Genomic DNA, 25,770 nt, shown 5'->3' with positions numbered 1-25,770 from the left:
CACTCATTCTAATGATAATTCCAATACCTTCGTACACAATATCGTTTCATAGTAGGTATATTTATAATCATAATTATAGTGTCTCTCACATAATTTTATAGAAGTATAACTTCAAACTTGGGTATCCAAGCCCCCACTATCCACTGTTTTCTTTTCTTTTTACACATTTGCGATTTTGTGTATTATTTTCTCTGCTTTGTGAACATTCTTTCATATTTGCCAACTTTCTCAATGTCTATACAAAACTGCTTCCGTTTGGCTCAAAATTTGTTTAAATGAAGCCTACAATAAAAAATATTTTTGCAACACTAACACTAAATATGGTTCTCTGTGTAAAAAAAAAATCGTCGTTTGGTTAGAAGATGCCAGTTAAAATGAATACTACGATTAGTGACAGTAAAGACAAACATAATAAAAGGTCACATTTTCACTTAAGAAATTTGGCTACGTTCTAACTAATAAAATTTTGAATATTTTGGAATTATTCATAAAGATTCTTGTACAAGTCATATGATCCAATATCTATACTTTTACTGTTAAAGTATTGATATTGCAAGCAAGAGGTCCGGCCGTCTAAAATATTATTCACTATGAAGAATATCACATTTTAATAAATTCATTTATTATACATAAGTTTAAGTATTTTAGTTAAGTTTTTTTTTTTAAATCGCAAAGTATGTTTACCATAGTACAATTTCTTTAAAAAATTCAAAATTAATTTAGTCTACAGTGCAAGTTAATATTTAGACAAAAAAGACAGTAGTTGAACTGGGTGTTTACTTTCCTTGAAAAGAAACTTGCTGAAGTTCTAGATGGCATGCTAAAAAATTCATTCAAGAAAAAAATCGCCATAAGTTTAGCCAAACTCTCAGTTTTTTTAGTAATTTCTTGAAAGCGACAATGTATATATCTTGATGATTTTTTCAGTATATTTATATTTATAAAACTGTTCTTGAATATTATTTTAAGCTTATTGTATTAATACAACCAATAATTCTTATTTTTTAAACTAAAATTCTCTCTTTTTCTCATAAAATTTGTTACAGACGACAGAAGTTCTCGCAGTAATAGTTGTCAATTGAACAATAACAACTCTAATACTGATAACTTACAAAATCAGAATTCAACTTTTTCAAGTCCATTGCATGAAAGTGTTGTAATGTCTTCCCAATTATCTGATGACGTCTTTCTATCTCTACTTAGTAGATTTTTGGAAGAATACATTTCTGGTGAAGAGGATGCGGAGGTATGTATAAGTTTTTGTTTAAATTGTTATAAGACAGTTAGACTGTTGGTATAATCCTTAAACTGAATTGTTACTGAATAATACTTGAGATACTGCAAAACAATAAAAATTGTTAAAAATCTCATAGTGTGATCGAATGAGCTAAAATGTCAGTAATTTTTCATGAAATTCAGACTAGTGCGAAAAGAATATGCTGTAGAGAATTAGACAACACCAATCGATTGTAATAAAATTGAACAAACAATTTTTTCTGCTAAGGCTTAAAAAAATGTAAAAAACACGGTAAAACACGGTTTTTAGCATCTAAAACGAACAACACGCCTTACAAAAAAAAGATATATATTTATAGTAGTATGATTAGCATAAAGACGAACAGAATATGCTCTGGTTGATCCCAATCGGTTTAGTGGTTTTCCCACAAAATACAAAAAACCTCGTTTTTTGAGCCAATATTCAAAAATTAATAACTCAATTTTGCATAAACATTGCGATCTGAAATTTAGCAGAGTTGTTGCTTCAGGAATCTTTAATAATCACACCAAATGTCAGCAAGGTCAGATGGATAGTTTTTGCAAACCGCAGCTAAATGAAAAAAAGGGACTCTAGCAAAACTGCCTACAAAAAGTTGACAACTTTAGATGTAATTTTTTTGCGGGATCGTATTCTTTAATACTTACTCTACAACTTACCAAAGTATCGAATTTTTTTCGTAGTGTGAAAGTTGATCATTCGTTTCCGAGATATCGTTATTTTTAGGAGCGCTTGCAGTTTGAACGTACTCGGTCGATAACGTCGGTGTTGAGCTTCAGAGAGTGGACGTGATTTATGCATCGGTGGTTGCAGCGGCTCATTGCCCCTTACGCGCCGTACTGCCGTACTCAAAATATACTCGTGCAGTTTATTATTTTTGCAACAACTTCCACATAGCAAAAAAATTTGATACTTTGAAAAGTTGTACAGTAAGTATTAAGGAATACGATCCCGCAAAAAAGTTGCATCTAAACATTATACAACTTTTTTTGGACCGTTTTGTCCAAGTACCTTTTTATCATTTAACTGCGGTTTGCAAAAGCTATCCATCCGATCTTGCTTAAATTTGGTGAAGTTAGTTAAGATTACTAACAATACAACTCTACTAAATTTCAGCTCTTAATATGTATGCAAAAAAGAGTTGATAATTTTTCAATATTGGCTCAGAAAACAAGGTTTTTTGCATTTTTTAAGAAAACCACTGGACCAATTGGGATCGACCGGAGCTTATTCTGTTCGTCTTTTTTTCACGCATACTATGTATATATATGTATGTGTATAAATATATATGAATAAATTTATATATATCTCTTTTTTTAAGGCGTATTGTTCGTTTCAGACGCTAAAAACCGTGTTTTACTATTTTCACCACTTTCTTTGAAGCCCTGTTGAAAAAAATTATTTGTTTGATTTTATTACAATCAATTAGCATTGTTTAGTTCTCTACAATATATTTTTTTCGCGCTAGTCAGAATTTCCATTGCCGAAAACTTAATATGATCTCACTATTATTTAAGTCTTACAGCTTGGACAATACGTACGAAAAAATATGAATTTGTTTATCGCGTGCCAGAATTGTAAGCGTTTTTTTCTGTAACAAAGGCCAAAATAAATCGTTTTTAATTAACACCAACTCTTTGACGGTATGTAGCTTATCTATCAAGTTATACGAAAATGAGTTATTTTTAGTTATATCTCTCAATCAAATATCATTAATTTTGTCAGTCTCTATAAAATTTACTTGTTTAAATGTAAATCTGCACATGTCACAATGGAAATCGAATTGAGCCAAGCAGTTGAACTCCAAGCCTTTTCCTTAACATTTGTCCATACTTTCACATTTACTCGCATTTCTTTGAGCCTTCCCCACACATAATATGGATAATTTACATACTTATCTTTTTTTTACTGTAAAATGCCCTTTTATTGGAACTCTTCATTGACCATCTAAATTTTTTTCTGGCTTCTTAAATCCTTTTCCTAAAGCCTTCTCTTTTTTATTACCAAAAATGCCAAAACAATGTTAATTTCACAGAGATTTTCGGTTATTTTTCCCCGTAACCCCCTTCGCCCCCCTCATCTTAAAAAAAATGTTTTTCTGTGTCTATAGTAAAAACAACGTTGACTGCTAAGTTCTGCATGGGCTAAGAATTGTCAGTCTTTTGCACTTCTAATAGCTTTATACTGATTTTGCACTTGATTATTTTGTTAAAAATCACTCGAGTGCAAAAACTCTGAAAGAGAGCAAGATAATGATGTTGTACGGAAATTCGTCTTAAACTGTCCACTTGACTTTTGGTAAACGTGGCCATACTCCAGTGTTTGTAGGTCACTCATACTTGGTACGTTACTCTAAACGAATCGTTTGAATCTATATTCTTACGAATGAATCACATATTCATGCAATGAAAAGAAGAAATATATATTTTTCAGGGTATTGTATCGGTAACAAAAAAATTTATAAAAAATTTTCTGCAGATGTCATACTTGTATATTTATTTGATTACTTATCAATTTGTTAGTCTATCATTTACATAGTCATAAAATCTTATATCAATTCTCCTTATATCATATAGCTTACATAACATTACAATACTTAAGGCAAGAGTGGCAAGACTAGTAAAGCTCTACTTTTTTTTATAAGTCATTTATGTCACTTATAGAATTTTGTTACTGTCTTTTCTTGAACGTAGTTTGAACCATTGAAAAAGGCATTTCTCGCTAAAAAGTACATCTTTTGGAGAGGAATATTCTTAATGTTTTTAATTGAAATAGTTCCCTAGTTCTGATGGAATAATTGAGTATTATCTCCTTCAGACTACCTCACTACCTTGTAAGTGAATTTGATCAGAGACCTACTTGTCTCTTTTTTCTACTTACCTTTTTTTTGTTGCATTTAATACAACAGTACTTTCGTTTGAAAGGTATATGTTTTCGTATTAAAGGTTAAAACATAATTTTATTGAATAAAAGAATGAACTCCAATTTACCTTAGATCCTAGTTTAGTATACTCAAAATCTAAACATAATTGGAATAAAGAGTAAAAACTGATTACGGTTGTCCATATTCAGAAGATTTCTCGACATTAAAAATCTGGAGCAACTGTCAAAAATGAGTCAATGTATCTCGATTTTCTGTATCAAAAACCCTTTGTTCATTGACCGAGTCTTGTACGTTAATAAGTTTATAAAAGTTTGCAGATAATATTTGTCTTAGACCGTTGATTTCCTGTTCATCTTGATAAAATGAGTTAGTTTTTAGATTGAATCAAAAAAATTTAATAGTAATAACTGTCATTAGAGTAAGACAAAAAAAGAAGAATAAAACAGTTGTGTCAAAAGGTACAATATCACACTTTTAAAAAAAAGGTTAAAACAGTGTCCACTTTAGCATTTAGGGTAAATGCTTTTGTAAAAACATCAAATAAATTTAATAAGGTTTCTCATGTATCTTGACGTTAGACAGCCAGTTTCTTACCCAAAATACTGATTCATTGATCCTATGAAACGAACATCTGAAAACTGCTTACGATAGATACAATTAGGAGGGGAACAGAAAATAACAACGTTACTTTCTTCAGCTTGATTTATAACATATGTATTAAGTGACATCTCAAAGAAGAACTGCTTTTTCAAGAGTTGGTGCTGCAAATTTAATGAAACATGTTAAACACTTGAGAAATATATCTAACTGCATGTATCTAGATTTGTGGCATTCTGTTACAGTCTCTGAGGGTGCGTCTTTCAAACACCCTTCATTTTCTTAAACTCGAGGAAAAATCAACAATGGGGATACGTATCTACCTGCTGCAGCTGCAGTTACCGTCTCATCACCTTATGCAGCTGACAAACAACCAACTTGTTTACGTCCTTCCTAACTCATAACTTTTGGAGTTTTTTTTAGTACAACTGATATGCCAGTTTCGTCAACGTTGTATACATTTTCTGCTAGAAACTTGTAATCACTAAGTAAGGATACTTGAAAGTGTAAAAATTATTCACAGCCTGTTAAGTAAAAACATAATTTCTAACAGCTGAAGTATGTTGTGATTTATGGTTGAAAAAATTGTGCCTTTTCATAAAACCTGCAACACAGTCCTCGCCAGCAAGCCCTAAAAGTCGGAGGGTATAAAAGTATTGACGAAAAGAGAACAAATTAATGTAAAGTATAATACATACTAATGTTATTATTGAACATGCGGTATAGAGTAAAATAAAACGCTAGTTTACTCACAACACTAGATGTCAAGCTCATAAATTTATCTTTTCAATATAGCATGCTTAAGCATTTTCCTTCTTTTCAGTAAAAGTAACCTTTAGGCTTATTTCTTTAGTGTTATTATTGATAATCACTTTTTTTTTCTGCGAGTCGTTCTTAAAATGCCTGATTTCTCTGATTCAGTTTTGTAAGAATGACCTCTAAGCACATTTTTAACTGAAAAATGCAGTAGTGTCTCATTCCATCCTTTTTTAGCAGTGTTTTTTCACTTTTGATGAGAGTCAATTCTGAATGATTATGTGCACTTTTATTTTAGAGAAAGTCTGATCAAGTATTTGTTCCTCCAAATTTTACAGCTGTAAAATTTATTAAATCTAAAACACTGCAATACGACGATCTTCCCCTTTTTTTTGGCCCGTAACTAGAGACATTTTTTAATAATAAAAAAAAGATTAAATTTTATATGATTAACAGAATTAAAAATAATAAGGTCCCCGAGAGGTCTCAAGTGTCCTGGTCTCTTTTATAGTCTATAAACAAAATGCTCTTCGATTTTTAACTTCAAACTCCAACTTGTGAATCAGAAATTTTTAATTGGATACATTTTATTCGGAATTAGAATTCGCTTTAGCTTTTATATGCATCCAAATCAAACTCTATAATGTCATGCAGCTGGTATATTATGATATGAAAATAATGTCATATAATAATCACACAATATTCTAATACAACAATAATATCATACATAATAATAATAATATAATAGAGCTGTGGAGATGTGCACACGTGCGGAAGAGCAGAAGCGTACGAGATAAGTAAGAAGTAAACTCAAGAAGTGGCTTAAGGCCAAAAAAGAAAAATTATGTGGAGAGATGTCAGTAAAAAAACATAATAAATACTCAAGGAGCATCAAATGAATAGAGAAGTTGAAAAAAGAGACACAGGTTAAGGTTAACATGCAGAAGACGGTACAAGAAAGTAGTATCAGCTTAAGAACAAAGTAAATGTTAACCTCGAAAGTTGTAGTTGAGAGCCAGCAAAAAGTGTTGCTTTTTTAGAAAATCAAATCGCAAAATTAAAAGATAAAATTGAAAAAAAAGACCAAAGAAACGGAAACAAAAACCAAAAATTAAATAGAGAAACTACGAAAAACATGGAGGAAGAATAAAAAAAAATAGGCAGAGGTCTGAGTAAATAAAGAAAAAGAATGGACGCAGAAAAAAGACGGACTTATTGACAGAATAGAAGAACTAGACAACGAGGCTGAAAAGAAGGATACAGAGGGAAGGTTGCACAAAATAGTTAATAAGGGTGACAAGTTCAGTGAAGGAAAATTAGTAAATAAAGTGTAGCCATAGAGATGTTATCAATAGAGCTATACGGTCGCCTGTAAGTGAAAGCGTCCGTTCGGTAGAAAGAGAAAGAAAATTGGCCGGGTCTCGCATCTCCCTCTCAACTCTCCGTTCACTGGCTCTAGCAGTCTCTCTGTTTGTTTGAATTCCTGACCAATGTAAAATGTGTCTACTCATAAAATAGTTGATTGTTTTTACCAAAACATTATTCTTATTTTATAGATGTGCAAATCAGAAAGGTTATTAGTTGTGTAATCTATTTAGGTCTTAAAACACAACTACTAATAGGACGTATTTAAAAAATATAAATTGCTTAATCGAATAGAAAAGAGTGAAAAATTATTCTATATGACGTAACTATTTTGCATTGCATAATTAATAAAAACTCGCTAACGTGTATGTTTGATTTTTTTGTTTTTTTTTAAATTTTTTTACTAAAACAGTTTTTCTATACTCTAAGGAAACATTCAGAAACTATGAATAAATTACTAGATAATACGTGCGCTTAAATAGTAATTAATTAAAACTTTTATAATAATTGGTAATTCCAAACACTGTTTATCCACCCTTAAATATTGTCAATTTATTGTTACGCATGAAAACTCGAAATTATAAATCACCTAATTTGTCGCTTTCGTGCTTAAGGCGTTTATCTAAATAATTTTGAACAACAAGTTAAATTAACTGTTGGTGATGATCGTACAACGGTTCTTATTTAAAGCTGTGGTTATTGTTGTCAAAAATATTAAAAAGTAAAATTTGCAAAGTTTTAGATGAAATTTAAAAAAAAAAATTGGGTGATAGCAAATCATGCTTAAAACGTTGCAATATTTTTTCATCTGTAAAACAAATTTTAAATACGTTATCGGATGTATTATGCAATCCCCCTCTATTTTTTAAGATTGTTAGGTTTGATTGTATTGTAGCTAAACCTTGCAATATATTTTTGCACCTTGCCCAACGAACAAGTTGTTTTATAGAATATACAACAGCACCAGCTGTATGTCGGATAATATTATCCAGGTATTCAGACTGTAGCTATTTTCCATTGGTTAAATAGTCGTAGTCTACCAAGAAATGCTTCTGGTGTGAAAATGATGCCACTGGAAAGTCTTTGCTTTTTAACAAACGTAAAGTAGAAATTTTTTCGCTCTCGTTAGTATTTTTTTCATCGTTTTTAGTAATAAAAGAGTTAATCGAAAACGTATCATTTTGTACATTGGATATCATGAGCGTTTTATCTTGTGGAGTGGAGCTGGCTGATACCAGCACTTTCACATTCATATTGTTTAATAATAGTTTTTTGTACATCGGTTAAAACTGTACAGATTTTGGATTACTCGTAAACCCATTCATACGTCTTATCATTGCAAAAACATTTCAACATGATCCTGGCTCATTTTGTAGGGCAAAAAATTATTAATTTTTTTTTTTTTTTTTTTTGTAATTAATGACTTGCACAGGGTATATTAATTTCGCTAACGAAAATGAATCCGAGAAAGCCTGTTATTACAAGTTTGACTGCAGTACACATTTTTTAACATAATTACTTTGTTTTCCTGTATAATTTTTAATAGATTCACTTTCTGCTTTTAAATGATTTTTGAACAATGTACTTTGCTTCTCTGAATTCATCTTAACCGCTTTATTTTGTTTTTCTAAATTACTTGTTACAGATTTTTTTTTACATTTAAAATGTCCTATATCTTCTGTTTCACTGTTTTTAACCGGAACAATGACTTCTAGGTGTTCAACAAATTGTTCGAAAGTTTCAAGCAGATTTTTCAGGCAAGGAAGTATTTTCTCTGCTGTAGCTCTCCTGCCAGGTATTTTTCATTACAAATTCTTTGCATTTTGTTCGTCACACACGTCATTAAACATTTTAAAAAATTGCGTAGTATATAAAGCACCTGTAAAATCGTTATATTTAAGATTATTCTCGAAAAAATTCATAGCACTTTATGTGCTGGAGCTTAGAATTTGAGTGGCTAAGAACACTTCCATTTTTTCGTTGTAAAAGCTTATGTCTGTTCTTAATCGAGCAAGCACAGTGCATTATCTTATCATACTGCACATTGCTGAGCCTTTTAATATATTTACCATCAATCAAATATTTTTCTTGAAAAATTAGTGGTCCTTTCAACGCTAAATAATTCCGCACTAATTTAAGCATGTGGCATAGGTAAAAAATACATATACATTTGCAGATTTTTGCAGGATGACAGAAGTATAGCTTGAAATTAGATTCATCCGTGTAAGAGAAGTTCGCACCCAAAACCTTTAAAGTTTCTTGATTTGATTCATCTCCATCAAAAGTAACGCTTACAACACGTATTTTATATTTGTCCAATTCTATTAGGAGATTCTTTAAAACAATGCACTTTTTATCGCCATTTAAAGAACTACTTGAATAATAAACCACTGAAGTTTTGAATCCCCCATTTACATTAACTAACATGAAAAATAAGGCTTTGCTAGTTGGGAGCCTTTTACCATCTTCATCCCGTTCTTCAAGTTGACCTCCCAGGTCTGCTCATCCTTTCAACTCGTGAGAATTTTCGCAGTAGAACACCAACTTCTCGATGTGCATTTCATCAAATGTTAAATTAAACAGTATTTCTTTACCTTTGCTTTTACTGACATGAACCATTTTTTAAAAGTGCTCGATTATCTCTTGACAAATCCCAGGCTTGTAATTTTTTGAGCTATTCCAGCGGCTTAAAGTTTCTAGGCATGGAAGACATTTCAAGAAACTTTGTCTTACCATACCGTAACCTGCTGGTGAATGATAGTGAAGAGTTCTTGCGAATGTCTTTAGTTCTGAAGGAAAAAGAGCAGTTGTTTTTTTCTTTTATTTTCCTAATAAGCTGCTTAATATGCTCAGGTAAGCCCTATGAAAAAAATACAAAGGATATCGTTGTAAAAAAAAAAAATTATAGTAACAAGTTTTTAAAAAATGTTAAAATATTCACTACAAAGGTCGAGTAATAAAAAAAAATGCATGCTTTATTACAGCCAGCGTTCACTTCTATCGAAACACATTGTGTTGAGTCTATTCATGTAAACAATGATAATATTTTGGTGATTATATACTTGATTAGTGGAAAAAATAATTGAATAAATACCAATTTCATCATTATGAAAAAAAACATTTAAGAAAGAGTAAATAAATTAATTATAATTAGATAGTAGCCTAATTATTGTAAAACACGTAGGACTTGTACAACACATAGAATATATGTTTTTTTTAGGTACGTTTGAGCAGTGAATCAAGTATTTACCTTGTTACAGAAACTTTCAAATTTATACAGTGATCGCTTGATACACCTTACATATAGTAACAATTTAGTATTGTTACCAAAGAAATTAAACTGTAAACCGATAAAAATTACGAAAAAGAAAAAAATATTGATTCTGTAAAGCAGATAAATGTGAATTTCAATTATTTTTGCTTAAAATTGTTTGTTTTGTAAATATTATTATTAATCAAAGTTTTCGTTTCTCTCATTTCTGAGTAACTTTTTTTAACATTGCTTGCATTAGAAAAGGTTTAAAAAATTTTTTTAACTTATAATTTTTTAATTTTTTTTTTTAATCACGGACTATCTTTCTGAAGAGCTCCATGTAAAATGTGCTTAACAACTAATTTATTCAAACTTTTGAAATTATAAGGTATTTTAGCATATCTATTCAAATATAAAAGTTATTTATCCGTATGTAGCCCTATCAAAAGATAAGCTGCAAATTTTATTATTAAATTGCATAGCATGTATGAATTAAATGACCTTTGCGAAAAAGTTTTTTTTTTGTTATAATTTCTAAAAGAAATCGTAATTTTGTAATAACCTCAATATTTTATTTTGGATGGATTGTTCATATCACTAACTTTAACAAAACACTACAAAATCGATTTTTAGTATAATAATATTAATCATTTCACATAATCTTATTAAAAAAATTTTATTTGGAATGTAAGATGGGTATAGAGGGCTAGATTTTCGCAGTATGTATCTTATTAGTCCAATTTATCAGAGAAATTTTGAGATTTTTTCCTTATGTGAAGGGGTGCCTGGGAGAGTTACCCAAAATTCATAGGGGTCCGAAAGTGTCTGAACCTAGTAATGTTATATATATATATATATATATATATATATATATACGAGGTCTGTTCTTTGTAATTTTTTCGTGTTATGGCTTTGTGTCATTTACTGTGACTACGGTATGCCTCATTAAATCTGTGTTTTTTTTCTCTAAAATCTGTTTTTTTGACAACTAATAATATTCGAGGCACTTTTGATTCTTACTTCCTTGACGGCACAGTACACATTACACTGTAAAGCAGACACCGTTGTCCTTACTATTAGCAAATGGTACAGTAGCGTTAGACTCTACTGAAGGGAAGGTCCACGGCGTTTTGACATATTGAAATACCACAAAGATACCCTTAAAAAAGTGACGGAGTGGGGTCTCGAACCTGAGCCCTACAGAAAGAAGGTAAGGGCTCAATTGCTTAAGCTACTAGGAGCTCTACCAAGCTCGGTTAAAGAAGTATTGTAAAAATTGTAAAGCTGCTTTGGATAAAAGCAACGTCTATCAATGGCGCGCAAAGTTCGTAAAGGGCTAAAAGCTCCCAACTACAAAGAGCGTGCTGTGCGCCCGAGCACGTTGACAATAGACAAAAACATTGATTAAGTAAATAAAATAGTATTGACCAGTCGTCGAATCACCGTTAGAGATGTTTGCAAAGACATCAACATAGTGATTGAGGCGTGCCTTGTAATATTTTAACAAATGATTTAGACGTGATACGGGTTCTTGCAAAAATCGTGCCGAAATTGCTTGCCAAACAACAGCATTAATTTCGCATTGTTCGGAAAATGTTGGACTCGGCTTGCGATGATCTAAATTTTCTTGAGAGGGTCATAACTAGGGATAAATCACGGTTTCCTGGTTACAGTGTGAAAACTAAAGCTTGTTTGTTAAAATGTGCCCCAATTTGTGGAAAAACAGAATAGTCTTTTGTACCTTAATAATGTCCCTGCTTATACATCGTTGCTAGCGCGAAAATCATCCATCAAAAATAATACACTAATAATGCCTTGGTCACCGTATTTTCAAGTCAGTTTTTGTGAATTTTTTTGTTCTCATCACTTTGAAGGACGATGATATACTACGATAAAAGTGGCTCATCGCCTTTTTGAAAGTCAAGCCATTGCACCTGAATCGAAATCTATGGTAACGTTATGCTTAACGAATGTACAGTTCCGATTTCAGAGTATGGCACCGACCCAAATAGACAAAAAATTCTTTCAAAATTCAAAATTTAAGCACTGGTCGTATGAGACATTTTTTTATGTCACCAAAAGCTTTGACTTTTTTAGGCTCAAAGTTGAGCCACTTGCTACAAAAACTAGGAGCAGCTTGTTTAAATAATCTTCTTTCTAATCGAATCGTGAAAGTCCAAGGTTACCAAGCGAAAAAATAAATGACTTGTTGAAAATCCGATACGGAAGGCTAACTTTAACACGTAAACAAGCAGATTCCTATCTATAGGTATACGTATTGAGCCTGCTACTCAATGTTTTCAGGTGTGATAGTATAATGTCACACAAACGAATAGAACAAGAATGATAGGCCACTTTAAGGACATAAAGACGTTATTGGAGGAGAAGCTGCATGAAGTTATAAAACAATAAAATTTTTAAGTGCTTTAAGACTTAAGAAAAACTTTGACATTATTGTATTACATCTGAGGGGAATAAATTTAAAGGAGATAACATGAATTTTTACGAACAAATAAATACTTTCAAAAAATATCGTGATACTTTTTGAACAGGCCTTGTATTTACGTTTGTGTTTTATCTTTTTTACATCGCCAAGGATGCAATTAGGTGCACTTTTTATATGCAAGAAATAAGTTTTTTTTAAACAGCTCTCGTATGTATACTTATTTTTATTAATTTTCTTACACTTCCCAGGAGGCAAATAGGTGCACCTTTATACGTACGACTAATAGGTGTTAATTATATTTAATACTCTATCATATAATCATAAATTAATTCAATTTTAATTTTTTTCGCAACTACATTATTTCTGGTGTTTTTTTTTATTATTATAATTGTCTATTATGTGTCAAACTTAAGTTTTTATGTTTTTTTGACATAGTATTAATACTTGCGTAAATTTAAATTATTCTTACTTATGTAATAATAATATCCATATGAGGTCGGCTCATTTTTATGATTTACCTCTCAAAGCTCTATCAAACTACAAAGAGACAAAACTCTACTTTCTTTTTTTGAACTTTAATTTTTCGTTTTTAATCATGTTAAAAAAAATTTTTTACACATTTATTATTATGCTAATCTAATCACAGAAGCTAGCCAGTTTCTTATTACGTCCTTCGGCTTATACGTGTTAAAAAAAAAATTCTTAGAATATTTTTTTTTATGAAAATTTCATTCAACTTTTATTTTTAGAAATTTTGATTTTTAGATAAAATAAAATCATGACGTATTTTCAATACGTTTTAGTATAATGTAAATTAAAAAAAAATTATGACCAAAAAAAGTTCAACTTGTACAATATGTTTCTTTCTTTATGATGATTATTTTAAAGTCTTCATATTATATTGCTTAATAAAGCAACACTTTAGGCAGCTTCCATTAATTTAAGATGTGTGACATATATAAGAATAAATGTGCAGCTAGTGCGTAATATTATGTCTTGCCTATCGTGCGTACGCAGAAAACTTGCAAAAACTATGCAGTTTAGAAAATTTGCTTACTACCTCTTTATCTCTTTATTAAGATTAACTTTCAATACTTTTCATCTTGTTCTTTTGCTGAACAACATCTGGCTATTAAGATTTTGTTAAAAAGTAAATTATTTCAACCCTAATTTTTTCATTTTATTTCTTATATGATGGGAAATCAGCAGAAAAAAGCTACATCATTTGAAACATCATTCAAAATGCCTCATAAGACCTATGTATAGTAATTTCAAATTTTTAATAAGTATATATAAACCCTGGTAATCAATGTGCCCTAATTTTTAAACCATAGATTACTTAATTGTGAAGAACTTAAATCTTGGATCTGAACATGAACAAAATGGCTTAGCATTCAAAACGGTGATAAAACTCTTTAAACAACCAGACGGTAAAAGATAACAAAATCCATAGAATTGTAATTTTTTGGTCTTGTTGGGTGTTTGATATTGTTTCTAAATTTTTCTAAACAAATAAGTTGTATTTATTCAATCAAGGTTATCACTCTAGAAAAAAAGTGTAACGTTGATCAAAGTACCAATATCTCCTTTTTATATAAATATGCGATGATATTGTTTTGTCTCTGTATGTAGAATTTTTATCTTTCTTTCTTTGTTCTTACGTAGAAACAGTTTTTCTTTAAATCCTTGGGTGTCATTTATAAAATGACAGACTGTTGTTATCTACACAATTAAAGAATGGAAAGGCGCCTTTTTATGTAGATACAGGCGCAGGGATTTCGATTATAAAGGAAAATTTTCTTAGCACAGACATGCTAATAGACAGTAGGTATAGAGTGGCTACTATCGGCGTGACTCACGGCGTAAACACTGGGCACAGTACAGGCTCAATTGCACGGAATGGAGTGGACATTACATGTCGTCCTCCATGACTTCCCTATTGACGCTGGAGGAATCATAGGGTGGGATACTTTTGAGCGATATCGGGGCCAGATAAGCGCCGCCGAGAATATGATTGGATTAGATGATGTAGAGATACCACTGTTAAAGCTGGGTGTTTTAACATACCTGCGAAATCGAGGCAAATAATTTATGCACGAATAATGAAAAGCAAGAATGAAGCAGAATGTGGTTGGATACCCCTCCAAGAGATGGAGGAAGGAATTTTATTTGGAAACTTTATAGCCAGAAATACTAAAGGGAAGTTAGTCGCAGGGATAAGGGATCAGATGAAACTCGAAATAAAGAAAATGCTTGAACAAGGGATAGTTGAACCCTCCACCTCGCCATACAGCTCAAACACCTGGATAGTGGCAAAACAACCGGGGCCAAACAATGAAAAAAGGGTGAGAGTTATTACAGATTTTCGACTACTAAACGAAGTTACGGTAGGCTCATGTTACCCGCTACCTTTTCAGAGTGATATCTTAGAGAACCTAGCGTCAGCACGTTACATCACGGTAGTGGATCTCAAATCGGAATTTTTCCAGGTGGAAATTCATGAAGACAATGCACATAAGACAGCATTTTCAGGCCCAGGCGGGCACTACCCATACAAGAGAATGCCAATGGGGTGCAAAGACTCGCCAAACACATTTCTAAGGGCTATTGCACTAGCACTCGCAAGATTATAAGGCCATAAAATAGAAGTGTATCTTGATGACATAATGGTCTTTGCTCCTAACCTTGAGGAACATGAGAGACGATTCACGAAACTGTTAAAACGGCTGGCAGCTGCAAACCTTACGATTGGACCTAAAAAGTGTCAATTCTTGAAAAAAAAAGCGAAAGTGCTCAGTCCCATGAAAGGCAATGGACAAATAATGACCAACCCTAAGAAACTTGAAGCGGCTAGAAATTATCCTCGACTGACAAACGTAAAGAAAGTAAAACAATTTTTAGGATTCGTAGGCTACTACAGGCGATTTGTCAAAAATCATGCACGAATTTCCCAACCATTGTCAAGACTCTTATAGGCGGGCACTGCATTTAAATGGGGTGACCAAGAGGAGAAGGTATTTAAAACTTTCGTAGATTTACTGTGCAGTGGACCTGTACTCACCGCCCCAGATTTGAAAAAACCATTTATCGTCACGACGGACGCACCAGATTACGCGATCGGAGCGATTCTTAGTCAGGGAGAGATCAGAAAAGGTAGACCGTGCGAGTAAGCGTCTCGCTCCCTTAAAGGGGGCGAACTTCGCTACCTGACATATGACAAGGAATTGCTGGCGATTGTATTTGCAAAAGAGAAATTTAGACCATATTTATACGTGCACAAGTTAACGGTGGTCACAGACCACGAGCCGCTTAAGCACTTTCATTCGTCTTAAGAACCTGATATTCTTTTTAGCAGGCTTAAAGCGGAACTGATAGGGTATGAGTTCAAAGTTGTATACCGCTTGGGCGTAAACAACAGACCACCTGAGGCATTATCACGAAACCCAGTACTACAAGAGGGTTAAAGTGAATCTCAAAAGGCTTTATCAAGAGCTATATCAGCTGGCGGATGAACAAGAGAATGAAGAACTGGCTGATAGCGATGGACCTGCGCATATTTAAAACACGGGCAATTCTTAGGAAGAGAATTCAAGGTAGGCTGAAGAAAATAAAAGTCTATTGTACCGATTCAGAAAACTCGAACGTCATAATAAAGGAAAAGAAACGATATCGTGGCGAAAATAGTAAAAAAAGGTTCAGATATGAGCATAGACGGCCAAGAAAACGGCGATGCGAACTCTGAATCAGAGGAGCCCTACGAGGGTGCTCTAAATCACGAGGAACGTGATTTATGCATGTTATGATTACACAACTGATGTCAGTAACGGCCTTTTTCAAAATGATAAGTTCGAAGGTAGAGCGCCTAAAACAAAGGTTCTCTAGGAATATAAAACGCAAAATGAACGGCAGGAATTCTCAATTCATCATATATGAAACAGAAAACTGGTTATTTACATGCTGCGACGCCTAACTGCACGCAACCCAATATTCAGGGACCGAAATTGCATGTTAACGTGTAAAAGACAATTTTTTATTAATTTTTTTTTGTTATTTATGCGCTAAAAAATCTATAGGATACGTAATATTTTAAGTGATACGTTGTAAAAGTATAAGAAAATTTGTCTTAGTCAAAACATAAATTAAAATTTCAACAATTGCATAAAATATTAATTTGTTGATAATTTTTGCAAAAACTATTGGATCGGAACCTTTTTTTTTTAATTTGTAAAAAAATACACTTTTACGTAAACTTCATCTTGTTCCACTACATACAAAAATAACAAAATTATAACAGTTTCTTTGTTTTGAGAAATTGAATTTTACAAATATAGGGGTCAAAATTGAAGAAAAAAAAAATTTTTTTTTTTTCTAACAGTATCAAAGTCTTTTGTATTTTTAATATCGTCCATCCAGAATTAGTGTTCTGCATGTATTTTTACAATCACGACTGCCAAATGAATTTCAAGATAATTTATCGTTACGTGACGTCATTTCTTGTATTAAAAGAAAATCCTTTTGCGTGGTTAAAGACGGTTATAAGGACTGTAACATTCTAAATTTTCAAGTATTGTCATTGAGAAATGTAACAGTTGGGATTGTGTCAAAGTTGAAATTTGAAATCACGATTTTTGCACTTTTTTGCACAATAACTTGGTGAAAAAAACTTTTTACATCATCAACCGGTGCTTGTCGATAGATAATTAAATGAAAAACAAAATATCTTTAGCTATTTTTTAAATTCAACCACCACAAAAAAAGTTATCAGCGAAATTCTAAGAGAAAAATTGGTCACTTATCACTATTTGTTCAATAACAAAAAGAGCGGTCAACTTTTTTAGACAAAACTATTTTTCCACATTATAGAGTCATATTACAAAGTGATTGTAGTAGTTTTCGTCGTAGAAAAAAAAAAATTTCTTATCAGATGCTTAAAGTACCCGTCTAGTATAGTCAATTAATCATGCAAACATTTTTTTTCAAATAATATCTTTCATTTCCGTAGTTTTTTTTCTTTTAGCTTGAATAAATAATTACTTGCATTTTTATATCTTAATAAAGCCACGTATGATTAATCATAAGAAAATAAACGTTTTCTTAAGTCCAAATCTAAATTTTTTAAACTGCGCCATTAAATTTTGTCTATTGTTCTAGCAAATGGCACAACGATAGGAAATGGCTTACGATAGAAAATAAAAAATAATGTTACAGTTTTTCCTGTGTTTAGAGTTATTTTTGTACTGAAGACTCTTCTTCGTATTTTTTCGTCAGTTTTTATTTCTCCTTGTATATCATACTATTCCTAATCGTGTTCTATTTATACAGTCCATCTAACGTACTTAAATTTCTAAGTAACATCACTCTTGTACTAATTTATCTAATAAGTTGCTGTATCATTTCTATGGTAGATTTCAGTTTCTCCAGTTAATTTTTTAAGAATCTTATTTAAATAACAAGTAGACGTGTTATGCGATGTTAGTATAACACGATTCATCGAACAATAATAGATATCGGAAAAGTTTTGAGAACATACGTTATTTAATATCTAATTTTTATAAATAATTATGGTTTCTGTTTCCCCTTTTCTAATTTTCAATGATATTTTTAAAAATCCTTTACCGCCAAAACGAATATTGATTATTGGTTTTTAAATTTAAAATGAATTGCATAAAAAGAAAGATTTAATAGTTTGTTAAATTATAATTTTTCTGTGACTATTTGTTATTACTAGGAACTCGACGAAACTAAGGCTGTTTTTTGTCAACTTTGTTAGGTTGTAATGTATTTCGTTGCAAAGTAGTTCGACGTCCGATGGCCTTAAAAAGGAACGGTGAGCTAAACTTTTTCTTGACTAAAGTTTCTAGCAACTGTAACTGCCTGGATATGTAAGGGTGATTTTATCTGTCCTGCTGTTGTAGCACCAGACTAATTGGTAGGAAAACTACAACGTCTGAAGCGTTAGAGCTAGTTGTAGGGCTTTTTCCTAATGTCTCCTAGTGTTACGCTGGAGAAGTTTGTGTCCAAAGCACCTTCTTTTTTTTCAGAACTCAGTTGTTTTGGTGATCCAAGGTGCGAAGATTGGTTCGTGATGCTTGTCCATTATAGACTGTCTCAAATTTATTTTTCCTTAATAGCTGTTAAATTCGCTCAGCGCAAACCTCGGAGAGGATTGTTGATTCCTGGTTGAATGCTTAAAGTTAAGAGGGTAATGTATAATAGTCGGTCGCTGGGGTTCCCCACCTTGAGACGTGCAACTCTATTGAATAAGTCTACCAGTGAATAACTGACGTGGTTTCATAGTAGACAACTGTATATAGTCTTTTAGTTGATGAATCGTTGCCGGAAATAGTAGTAAAAATGTATTTGTTGGCAAGGTAGTTCAACCATTGGTGGCCGTAATAGGAACCAACGAGATTAATGGTTTAGTAGGAAACGTAAATACTTATGATGGCCTCGAAATTGGCCAATTTTTAGTTGGTAGTTTGACTCTTACCCTTGTAGTCTCTGCGTATGGAGACTGTGCTGGAGGAAGGTACGCTGCTGGCTGAAGAATATTTTGTCTTTGAGTCGTTCCCTGGATAACCAACCGCTCATAGTTAGTCTTCCGACGTGGGCCTGTCAAATATCTTTTTTGTGGGTGTGCCGTTGGGACAAACCACTGAGGAGGAGGCCGTAGTGGCTGCCCGAATTCAGGGTTATTTTCTCTGTCTTGCTGCTGTAGCAAAAAGTGCTTTGGTAGTAGTAATTTGGCTGGAAAAACGGCCATAAAACTTTTAAGTGTTAAAACATAGTTATTTACGTAACAAGTGCGGAAAGCACTGCACAAGTTACTGTCACCGGCCACGAGTGCGAGTCTATCACACGAGTGCGGGAAATCGTCCCGCACGAGTTGCGTACAAGTTTTTTCGCAATAAGTGTGAGGAAAATAGGTGTTTTCCTCCAACAAATCGATTTTGCACACTAATATCAGTGCGAAAAATTATTTTGTGGCTTTGTGCTAACGTTAGCGTTCAGAAGGACTATTTTTTCATGGCACTTAGTAATCTTAGTGATTCAGGTTGTTATTCGACGGAAATCAACTGTCCAGTGGAGTAGAGTGTCGTCGTCAGCCGGAATAGCCAGCTGCGCGGACTAACATCTCTATTCTTGAACTGCCGTTGAATGAGCTTGGTGATGAATATTTTGCTGAGGGATATTATAACTAGACCCACTTACTTCGATTGCAGGTGGCTTCGATTTCACTTCGACGCTACCTTGCGGATCCTTCTAAACTAAAGTGATAAGCTAACGTATTTTTGCAAAATTTAGAGCATACTCATTGCTATTGTTATTAATTTTTTCAAATTAAAAACTGTACGCAAACCATTTAGGAAGAGTCGAGATTTATTTTTTTTTAATTTCAGCATGATCGGTTGAGTAGTTTTCGAGGTTTGCGGTCCATCTGTTATTGCGACTTTGCTTTATATATTAGTAAAATTCGTTAAAACCACATCTAAAAACTGAATATCCTTATTGAAACAGTAACTGCACCACCTTTGATGCATCGCAGTGGGTTATTCAAAATATCTGTTCATAGATGGTATTTCCATTCATATATTATCTGTCATAGAAGTATAACGTCTTACTTAGGTATCTAAACACCCACTGACCAAATATATCTGTCATATACATTTAAAATATGATTAAAATATTGTAATGGCAGATGTGGTGGATAATGGGGGGGCATTATAAAGGTTAAACGTGAACAGATTCACCAGAATCACTATGTATCACAGCCGAATCTAGTAATTCAGCCGACTGCGATGAATGCGTGATTATGCCAATGTACCATTTTGATTTTTAGTAAACTTAATTGATTGTGTAGTATTATATTCCAATCACGAAAACTTGTCATCTTTTCATCACCAATACTGGATCAGCTAATTCGTATGAGTAAGCTACTTGATTTGTCACTCAATAAGAGATACGTAGTAACGGAAATGTTCATTTAGTTTGGTCTTAGTATGTAACGAAGAGCAGTTTTTGTTCTTAGCTGTGTAAATTATTATCGCTGCGTACGACACGTTATTTTTTGTATTTATTTGTTAAAAATATTATACAGTTTGTAGATACGTTGTTAAAAACAACAAGCTCATTATTTTAATGCACTCAATATGAGAAAATCTTTCATGCAAGTTCTCATGCAAAATCTGCTAGACAAATTAGGAAATAATACTTAAACGGGAGATTTACATGGGCTTAGATTTGTCAAAAATACTCTCTTGCAAACTTGTAATGGTTATACAAAATATTAAGAGTGTTTAAGTTTTCTACCAGATGTTTGCTTTCGTTAAATCCAACTAACTAAAATATTAAATCCAATTGACAAATATCCACTACCTAGAGAAATTTTTAAAAAAGAATATAAAGGATAGCATTGAGCATTTTTACTTTAATAACACCTATGATTTGCGAAATTTTTTTGTTGAAAGGTAAATAAGATGACCACGCATTTACAAAGCTTTAGTTATTTAATAAGTCGAAAATATATCAATAAATATTTAAAACTACAACTTTAACGAAAATCTCTTTTTTTTTACAAAAAATTTTGAGTTATTTATTACCAATAACCAAGCAGTTTGTTTTTCGATATTTTTTTTATTACAAATACAGACATTACATGATGAATAAAAATGTAAAGTTTTGATCTATGCTTCAAAACTAAAGATAGTTTTGGAAATAACAAAAATTTCTATTTCACAAATAACTCTTCAAGTTGATGTAAGTTCTCTCGCAGAACAATATTATTTTTATGTTTTTATGGCACGATATGTGTTTTTGTTGGATAAATCTAGTTAATAGAAAATATATTTTAACTTTGACATTAACTTGAATTATAGTATACTATTCAACGAATATTTAATGTTTCAGGAAGCTGTGAAATTTTTCAGAGAGTCCTTTCCTGTTTCATCACACATTTCTTTTGTACACGAAATCATAAATGCAGTTTTAGAAAAGTCAGAACACCATCAGACTAAAACTTCACAGCTCTTACGACATCTTTTATCAAGCAAGTGTCTAAGTAGGCAAGATTTTAAAAATAGGTAAGTCGAATTACTTTAGTATAGCATATGGTTTGTTTTATAAAATTCCTAGACTTGAAATGTGGTTTAGCAATTCATAAATTAATCGCTAGTACATACTACGTCTATTAATATTACATAAGCTATGTTCGCACAATGGTTCAAGCTCGAGTTGTTGTTGCTTAGGGACTTGGTAACCCATGCTCATAACTTGAATACCCGTCCTTCATTCACTCAATTTTCATCTCCCGGAAAACTAATTCCTTACGTGTGCATTTTCAACCGTAGTCCAATAGTTTAAAGGTCACCTAAAATAAAGTGTCCTGATTGCTATGTTAGCTTATTGCAATAAATGCTAAGCAGTTTTTTACTTTACCGATGATGATATCATGTATATGCCCACTGAGAAAAATTTTTTACTGTGACAGTTTGAGAGTTAATGTTGTAGGAGTGCAAATGCTATCTATGTGACGAGAGTATATGCGTTTGACATGTCATGCCATAAATACAATCCTAAGAGTGTAAAACGATTCAACTTCTTAAGTGCAAACGATGCACATCACATATTTCAACGTATATGCGACAACAGTATATCACTGCATTGAGCTGTAAAGATTTAATGTAAGGGGATACAATTGCTTGTATGGTCTTACAATCCAAACACATGAGCTTATGGCTGGCACTGAGTGAAACCCTACACACTTTCTCAAATCAATAAGTATGTTGTATATCATTAATTAGACAAGTTTTTTCGAGTTTATGTGCACACTATATTTAATATTTCGATAATGTAAAAATATCAGATACAGAAAGTAATAGATTCAAACAACTTTTCTCTGAAATATTACACATCCATGCTAAAAACTAACTCTAACAACATCAACAGCGAGCTAGATACGAATAATTAGAAAATTTATTACAAAGACCTAATCAATAAAAATTTTTTAACATGTTTGGATTGTCACTGTGTAATCTCATGTTATAAGTTTTTAATTTGAAGGTGAATTATAGTATTTTTATTACTATTACTCAAACGTTAATCGATGCGTTCATAGATAAAGCATACCTGTATAAGTAGCGCCTACATAAGAACTTGCGAAACATCAAAGTGGTGTATTCGCCGTCTTGCCATCTTGTGTGCTATACATAGTTATCTGTGTGACGATTTTAAGTGTAATTTATTGCACAAATTTTAAATATAATTTTTTATCTTGAAATACTTATTACATTACGTTTTGCGGTTTTGGTGTGTTATTAGGATGTAATGCAGACCTCTGGAGGGGGTAATAAATTTAACATGGCGCGGAAGAGTCAACGCATATACACGCGCAGCATAGGACTTGGAGGCTATTTTTCCTCCGTGTTAAAATGTTTGATGACAATGAGGCCCGTGCGTTTTTCTAAACCATATTTACATCAGGGAGTAGCTCCCGGTGCACTTTTTTTAAACCGTAGAGCTGTGTAACTCACGAAAATCTGAAATAAAATACGCAGCTGCTGGTAGCTTTCCTGCGTATACATATATCTTCAGCAGTGCTCGTATACATATAGGTACAGCACTTTATCAGCAGCTGCGTATTTTATTTCGCATTTTCGTGAGTTACACAGCTCTACGGTTTAAAAAAAGTGCACCGGGAGCTACTCCCTGATGTAAATATGGTTTAGAAAAACGCACGGGCCTCATTGTCATCAAACATTTGAACACGGAGGAAAAATAGCCTCCGAGTCCTATGCTGCGCGTGTATATGCGTTGACTCTTCTGCGCCATGTTAAATTTATTACCCCCTCTAGTGGTCCATATTACATCCCAATAGAATACTTGTACCTGATAAGGGCCTTGTTATCCATATAACTGTACGGACCGAAACTTCAAAAGTTATTGTTATTATTAAATATTTGATAGCTTTACCACTTGAGTCATTATTTTTAATACTTATAAAGTTTTCTTTATTTTTATTTTGCATTTAATAATACATAACTACTTGGAAATCGACATAAGCAATAATTATAATAATTAAATAAAATGTTTTTGTATTCGATAACAGTTAAAGACTTAGTACATTTTTTAAATAATTTTTGTTTACTGGTAATACGTAGGTTCTTTCTAACATTTTCACGTAGAAAAAATGTTATCTATTTTTGACCACTTTTATCCAATCCATAAATCGCTTGAATACATAAGTACGTCTGTGTAGATAGGAACATGCATCCTATATTGTGTACCTTAATAATAAACAAATTTTCTTAATGACCTAGTTTCTTCGCATTTTTTGCTCATGCATGATGGCCAATAATTAATATTAGGCACATATTATATTTGTATTCATTTATATTCTGTCAATCTTATACTCATACTTACCACATAAACATTTATTGTTGTATTATTCTTAAATTATTATAAAATAAATTAAAATGAATTTGATTTGTTTATATTCAGTATACTCAAAGGCTTAGAATCCATAATCAACACGTTGGTGATAAAGTATTGCATGTAGTACAAAGACAGATTTGTCATACATCAAGAAGCGTGGTCTCTTTACATGTAAGCTTTAACCTCTATGCATACATATTCGGATAAGCACGGGTACTTCGAATATAAGAGTCCAAATGTCTAAGCTTAAGCACCTACTTTCTCTGGACTTCTACAGCTTATTTCGGCGCTGCACAGTAGGGAAAAGTTCCCTTTTTTTAAACATTTTTTTAACGTCAAGGTAAAGTGATTCGTTAAACATCTGTCAGGGCTAATTATCAATTTTTTTTTCAAGTATATTATACCTAATCTCAAATGTCAGAAAATTGTCAAATGTGCTGATTCAAACATCAATATTATTCATTAGATAATTTAGAAAACAATAAAATTGCAGAATATTATTGATGAAATATATTTAATAATTTATTACATTGATTAAAACAGTATAAATGGATAAATCTAAGATAGCAGATCCAACAGTTAGGACCAAATTTCAAAAAGTTCTCGACTCATGGAGAAAATCTTAACTAGGAGTTTTTGGGGTCGTTAACTGAAAACCAGTCATTACATGCTGAAATTTAGTATGGTGAAATTAATAATACAGATTTCTAGATTAATTGTTTTAAAATTTAAGAAAACATTTATCCAGGTGTCTAGGTTTCCAAAGTCTCGGATTACGAATACATGATGATTATTCGTAAACAGCAGATCTTAATATCACAACTTACCCAAGTTGCAATGATTATTGGCTTACTACAGGTTTTAATGTAGAGAAAAGAACTAATTTAAATGATGTAGATAAAATTCGATTAATATGTTCTTTTATGAAACAAAATAAAAATAGATTATTTCAATCACAATTTATTTGGCCACACTACTAAGGTTAATTGATGACTGACTGCTAACTTACATCCATCACTGATAGTTGATACTGCTGCTTCGAAGTTCTCTAGTGCTGCATTTTTCAGTGGTTTCTTATGGAGGTTCAAGAATAATAATAAAATGTAGAGATCACAATGATACTTTATGTTTTTAAATCCTTAGAATACGTATAATTTAGTTAAAAATTTTAAACATTTGTTGTAGTTTATTTTTAAAAGAATTATTCCAATAAAGATCATGTGATTTATACAGGCCATTAATGGATATAACCTTTTTGTCTCGCTTGAATGGGCAGACATTTTTGTAAGATGCAAATATGCAAAAATATTAGAAAAAAACATACGTACAAACTGATTGTATTGTTTAATAATACAGTGAGCAAAATTTTGAGACATGTTACTGTTAATTTTAAACAATGCCAACGTCGAACGCAAGTAAATTCTTAAGTTTATTGGTTGAAAGAGGGTTTCTGTGGTCAAGGGGCCGAGCTGCGTGGGCAGGGGAGACTTCTCCTTCTGTACCTTTTTGAATGATACTCCCGAGTCTTCTTCAACTCCACAAATGAATTCGTGGCCAGAAAAAAGTGTTGCAGTTTCAGCTCTCTTTGCGGTTGCCACTTTTGGCAAGCCTCCTTCGCTTTACCGCACTCTTTAGTGTAGTCCGAGACAATACATGTACTTGAAATACCCCAAAATAGCAATTTTCTCTCTCGATGGAGCGTTTTTACATCATCGGGTTAAGTAAAAGAGGCCTCTGATTGATTAGAGTCAACCAATGAGCGA

At 32.2% G+C, this 25,770-nt stretch overlaps 1 protein-coding gene across 2 annotated transcripts in view; it reads left to right on the top strand.

Moving 5' to 3' along the window:
• Positions 1-25,770, top strand: part of Eif4g (eukaryotic translation initiation factor 4 gamma) — a 763,642-nt gene that overhangs the window by 529,870 nt on the left and 208,002 nt on the right. For both annotated transcript variants that reach the window (XM_089595035.1, XM_089595034.1), the window contains exons 16-17: positions 1,047-1,246; positions 21,485-21,657. In XM_089595035.1, coding sequence (XP_089451161.1) covers positions 1,047-1,246; positions 21,485-21,657 — 373 coding nt within the window. The remainder of the gene's footprint in view (positions 1-1,046; positions 1,247-21,484; positions 21,658-25,770) is intronic.

Source organism: Copidosoma floridanum, unplaced genomic scaffold (assembly GCF_036245765.1).
Source record: "Copidosoma floridanum isolate Cflo_tuat_1 unplaced genomic scaffold, Cflo_Japanese_pri ptg000024l, whole genome shotgun sequence".
Classification (NCBI taxonomy): domain Eukaryota; kingdom Metazoa; phylum Arthropoda; class Insecta; order Hymenoptera; family Encyrtidae; genus Copidosoma; species Copidosoma floridanum.
This window is presented reverse-complemented; position numbering and strand designations above follow the sequence as displayed.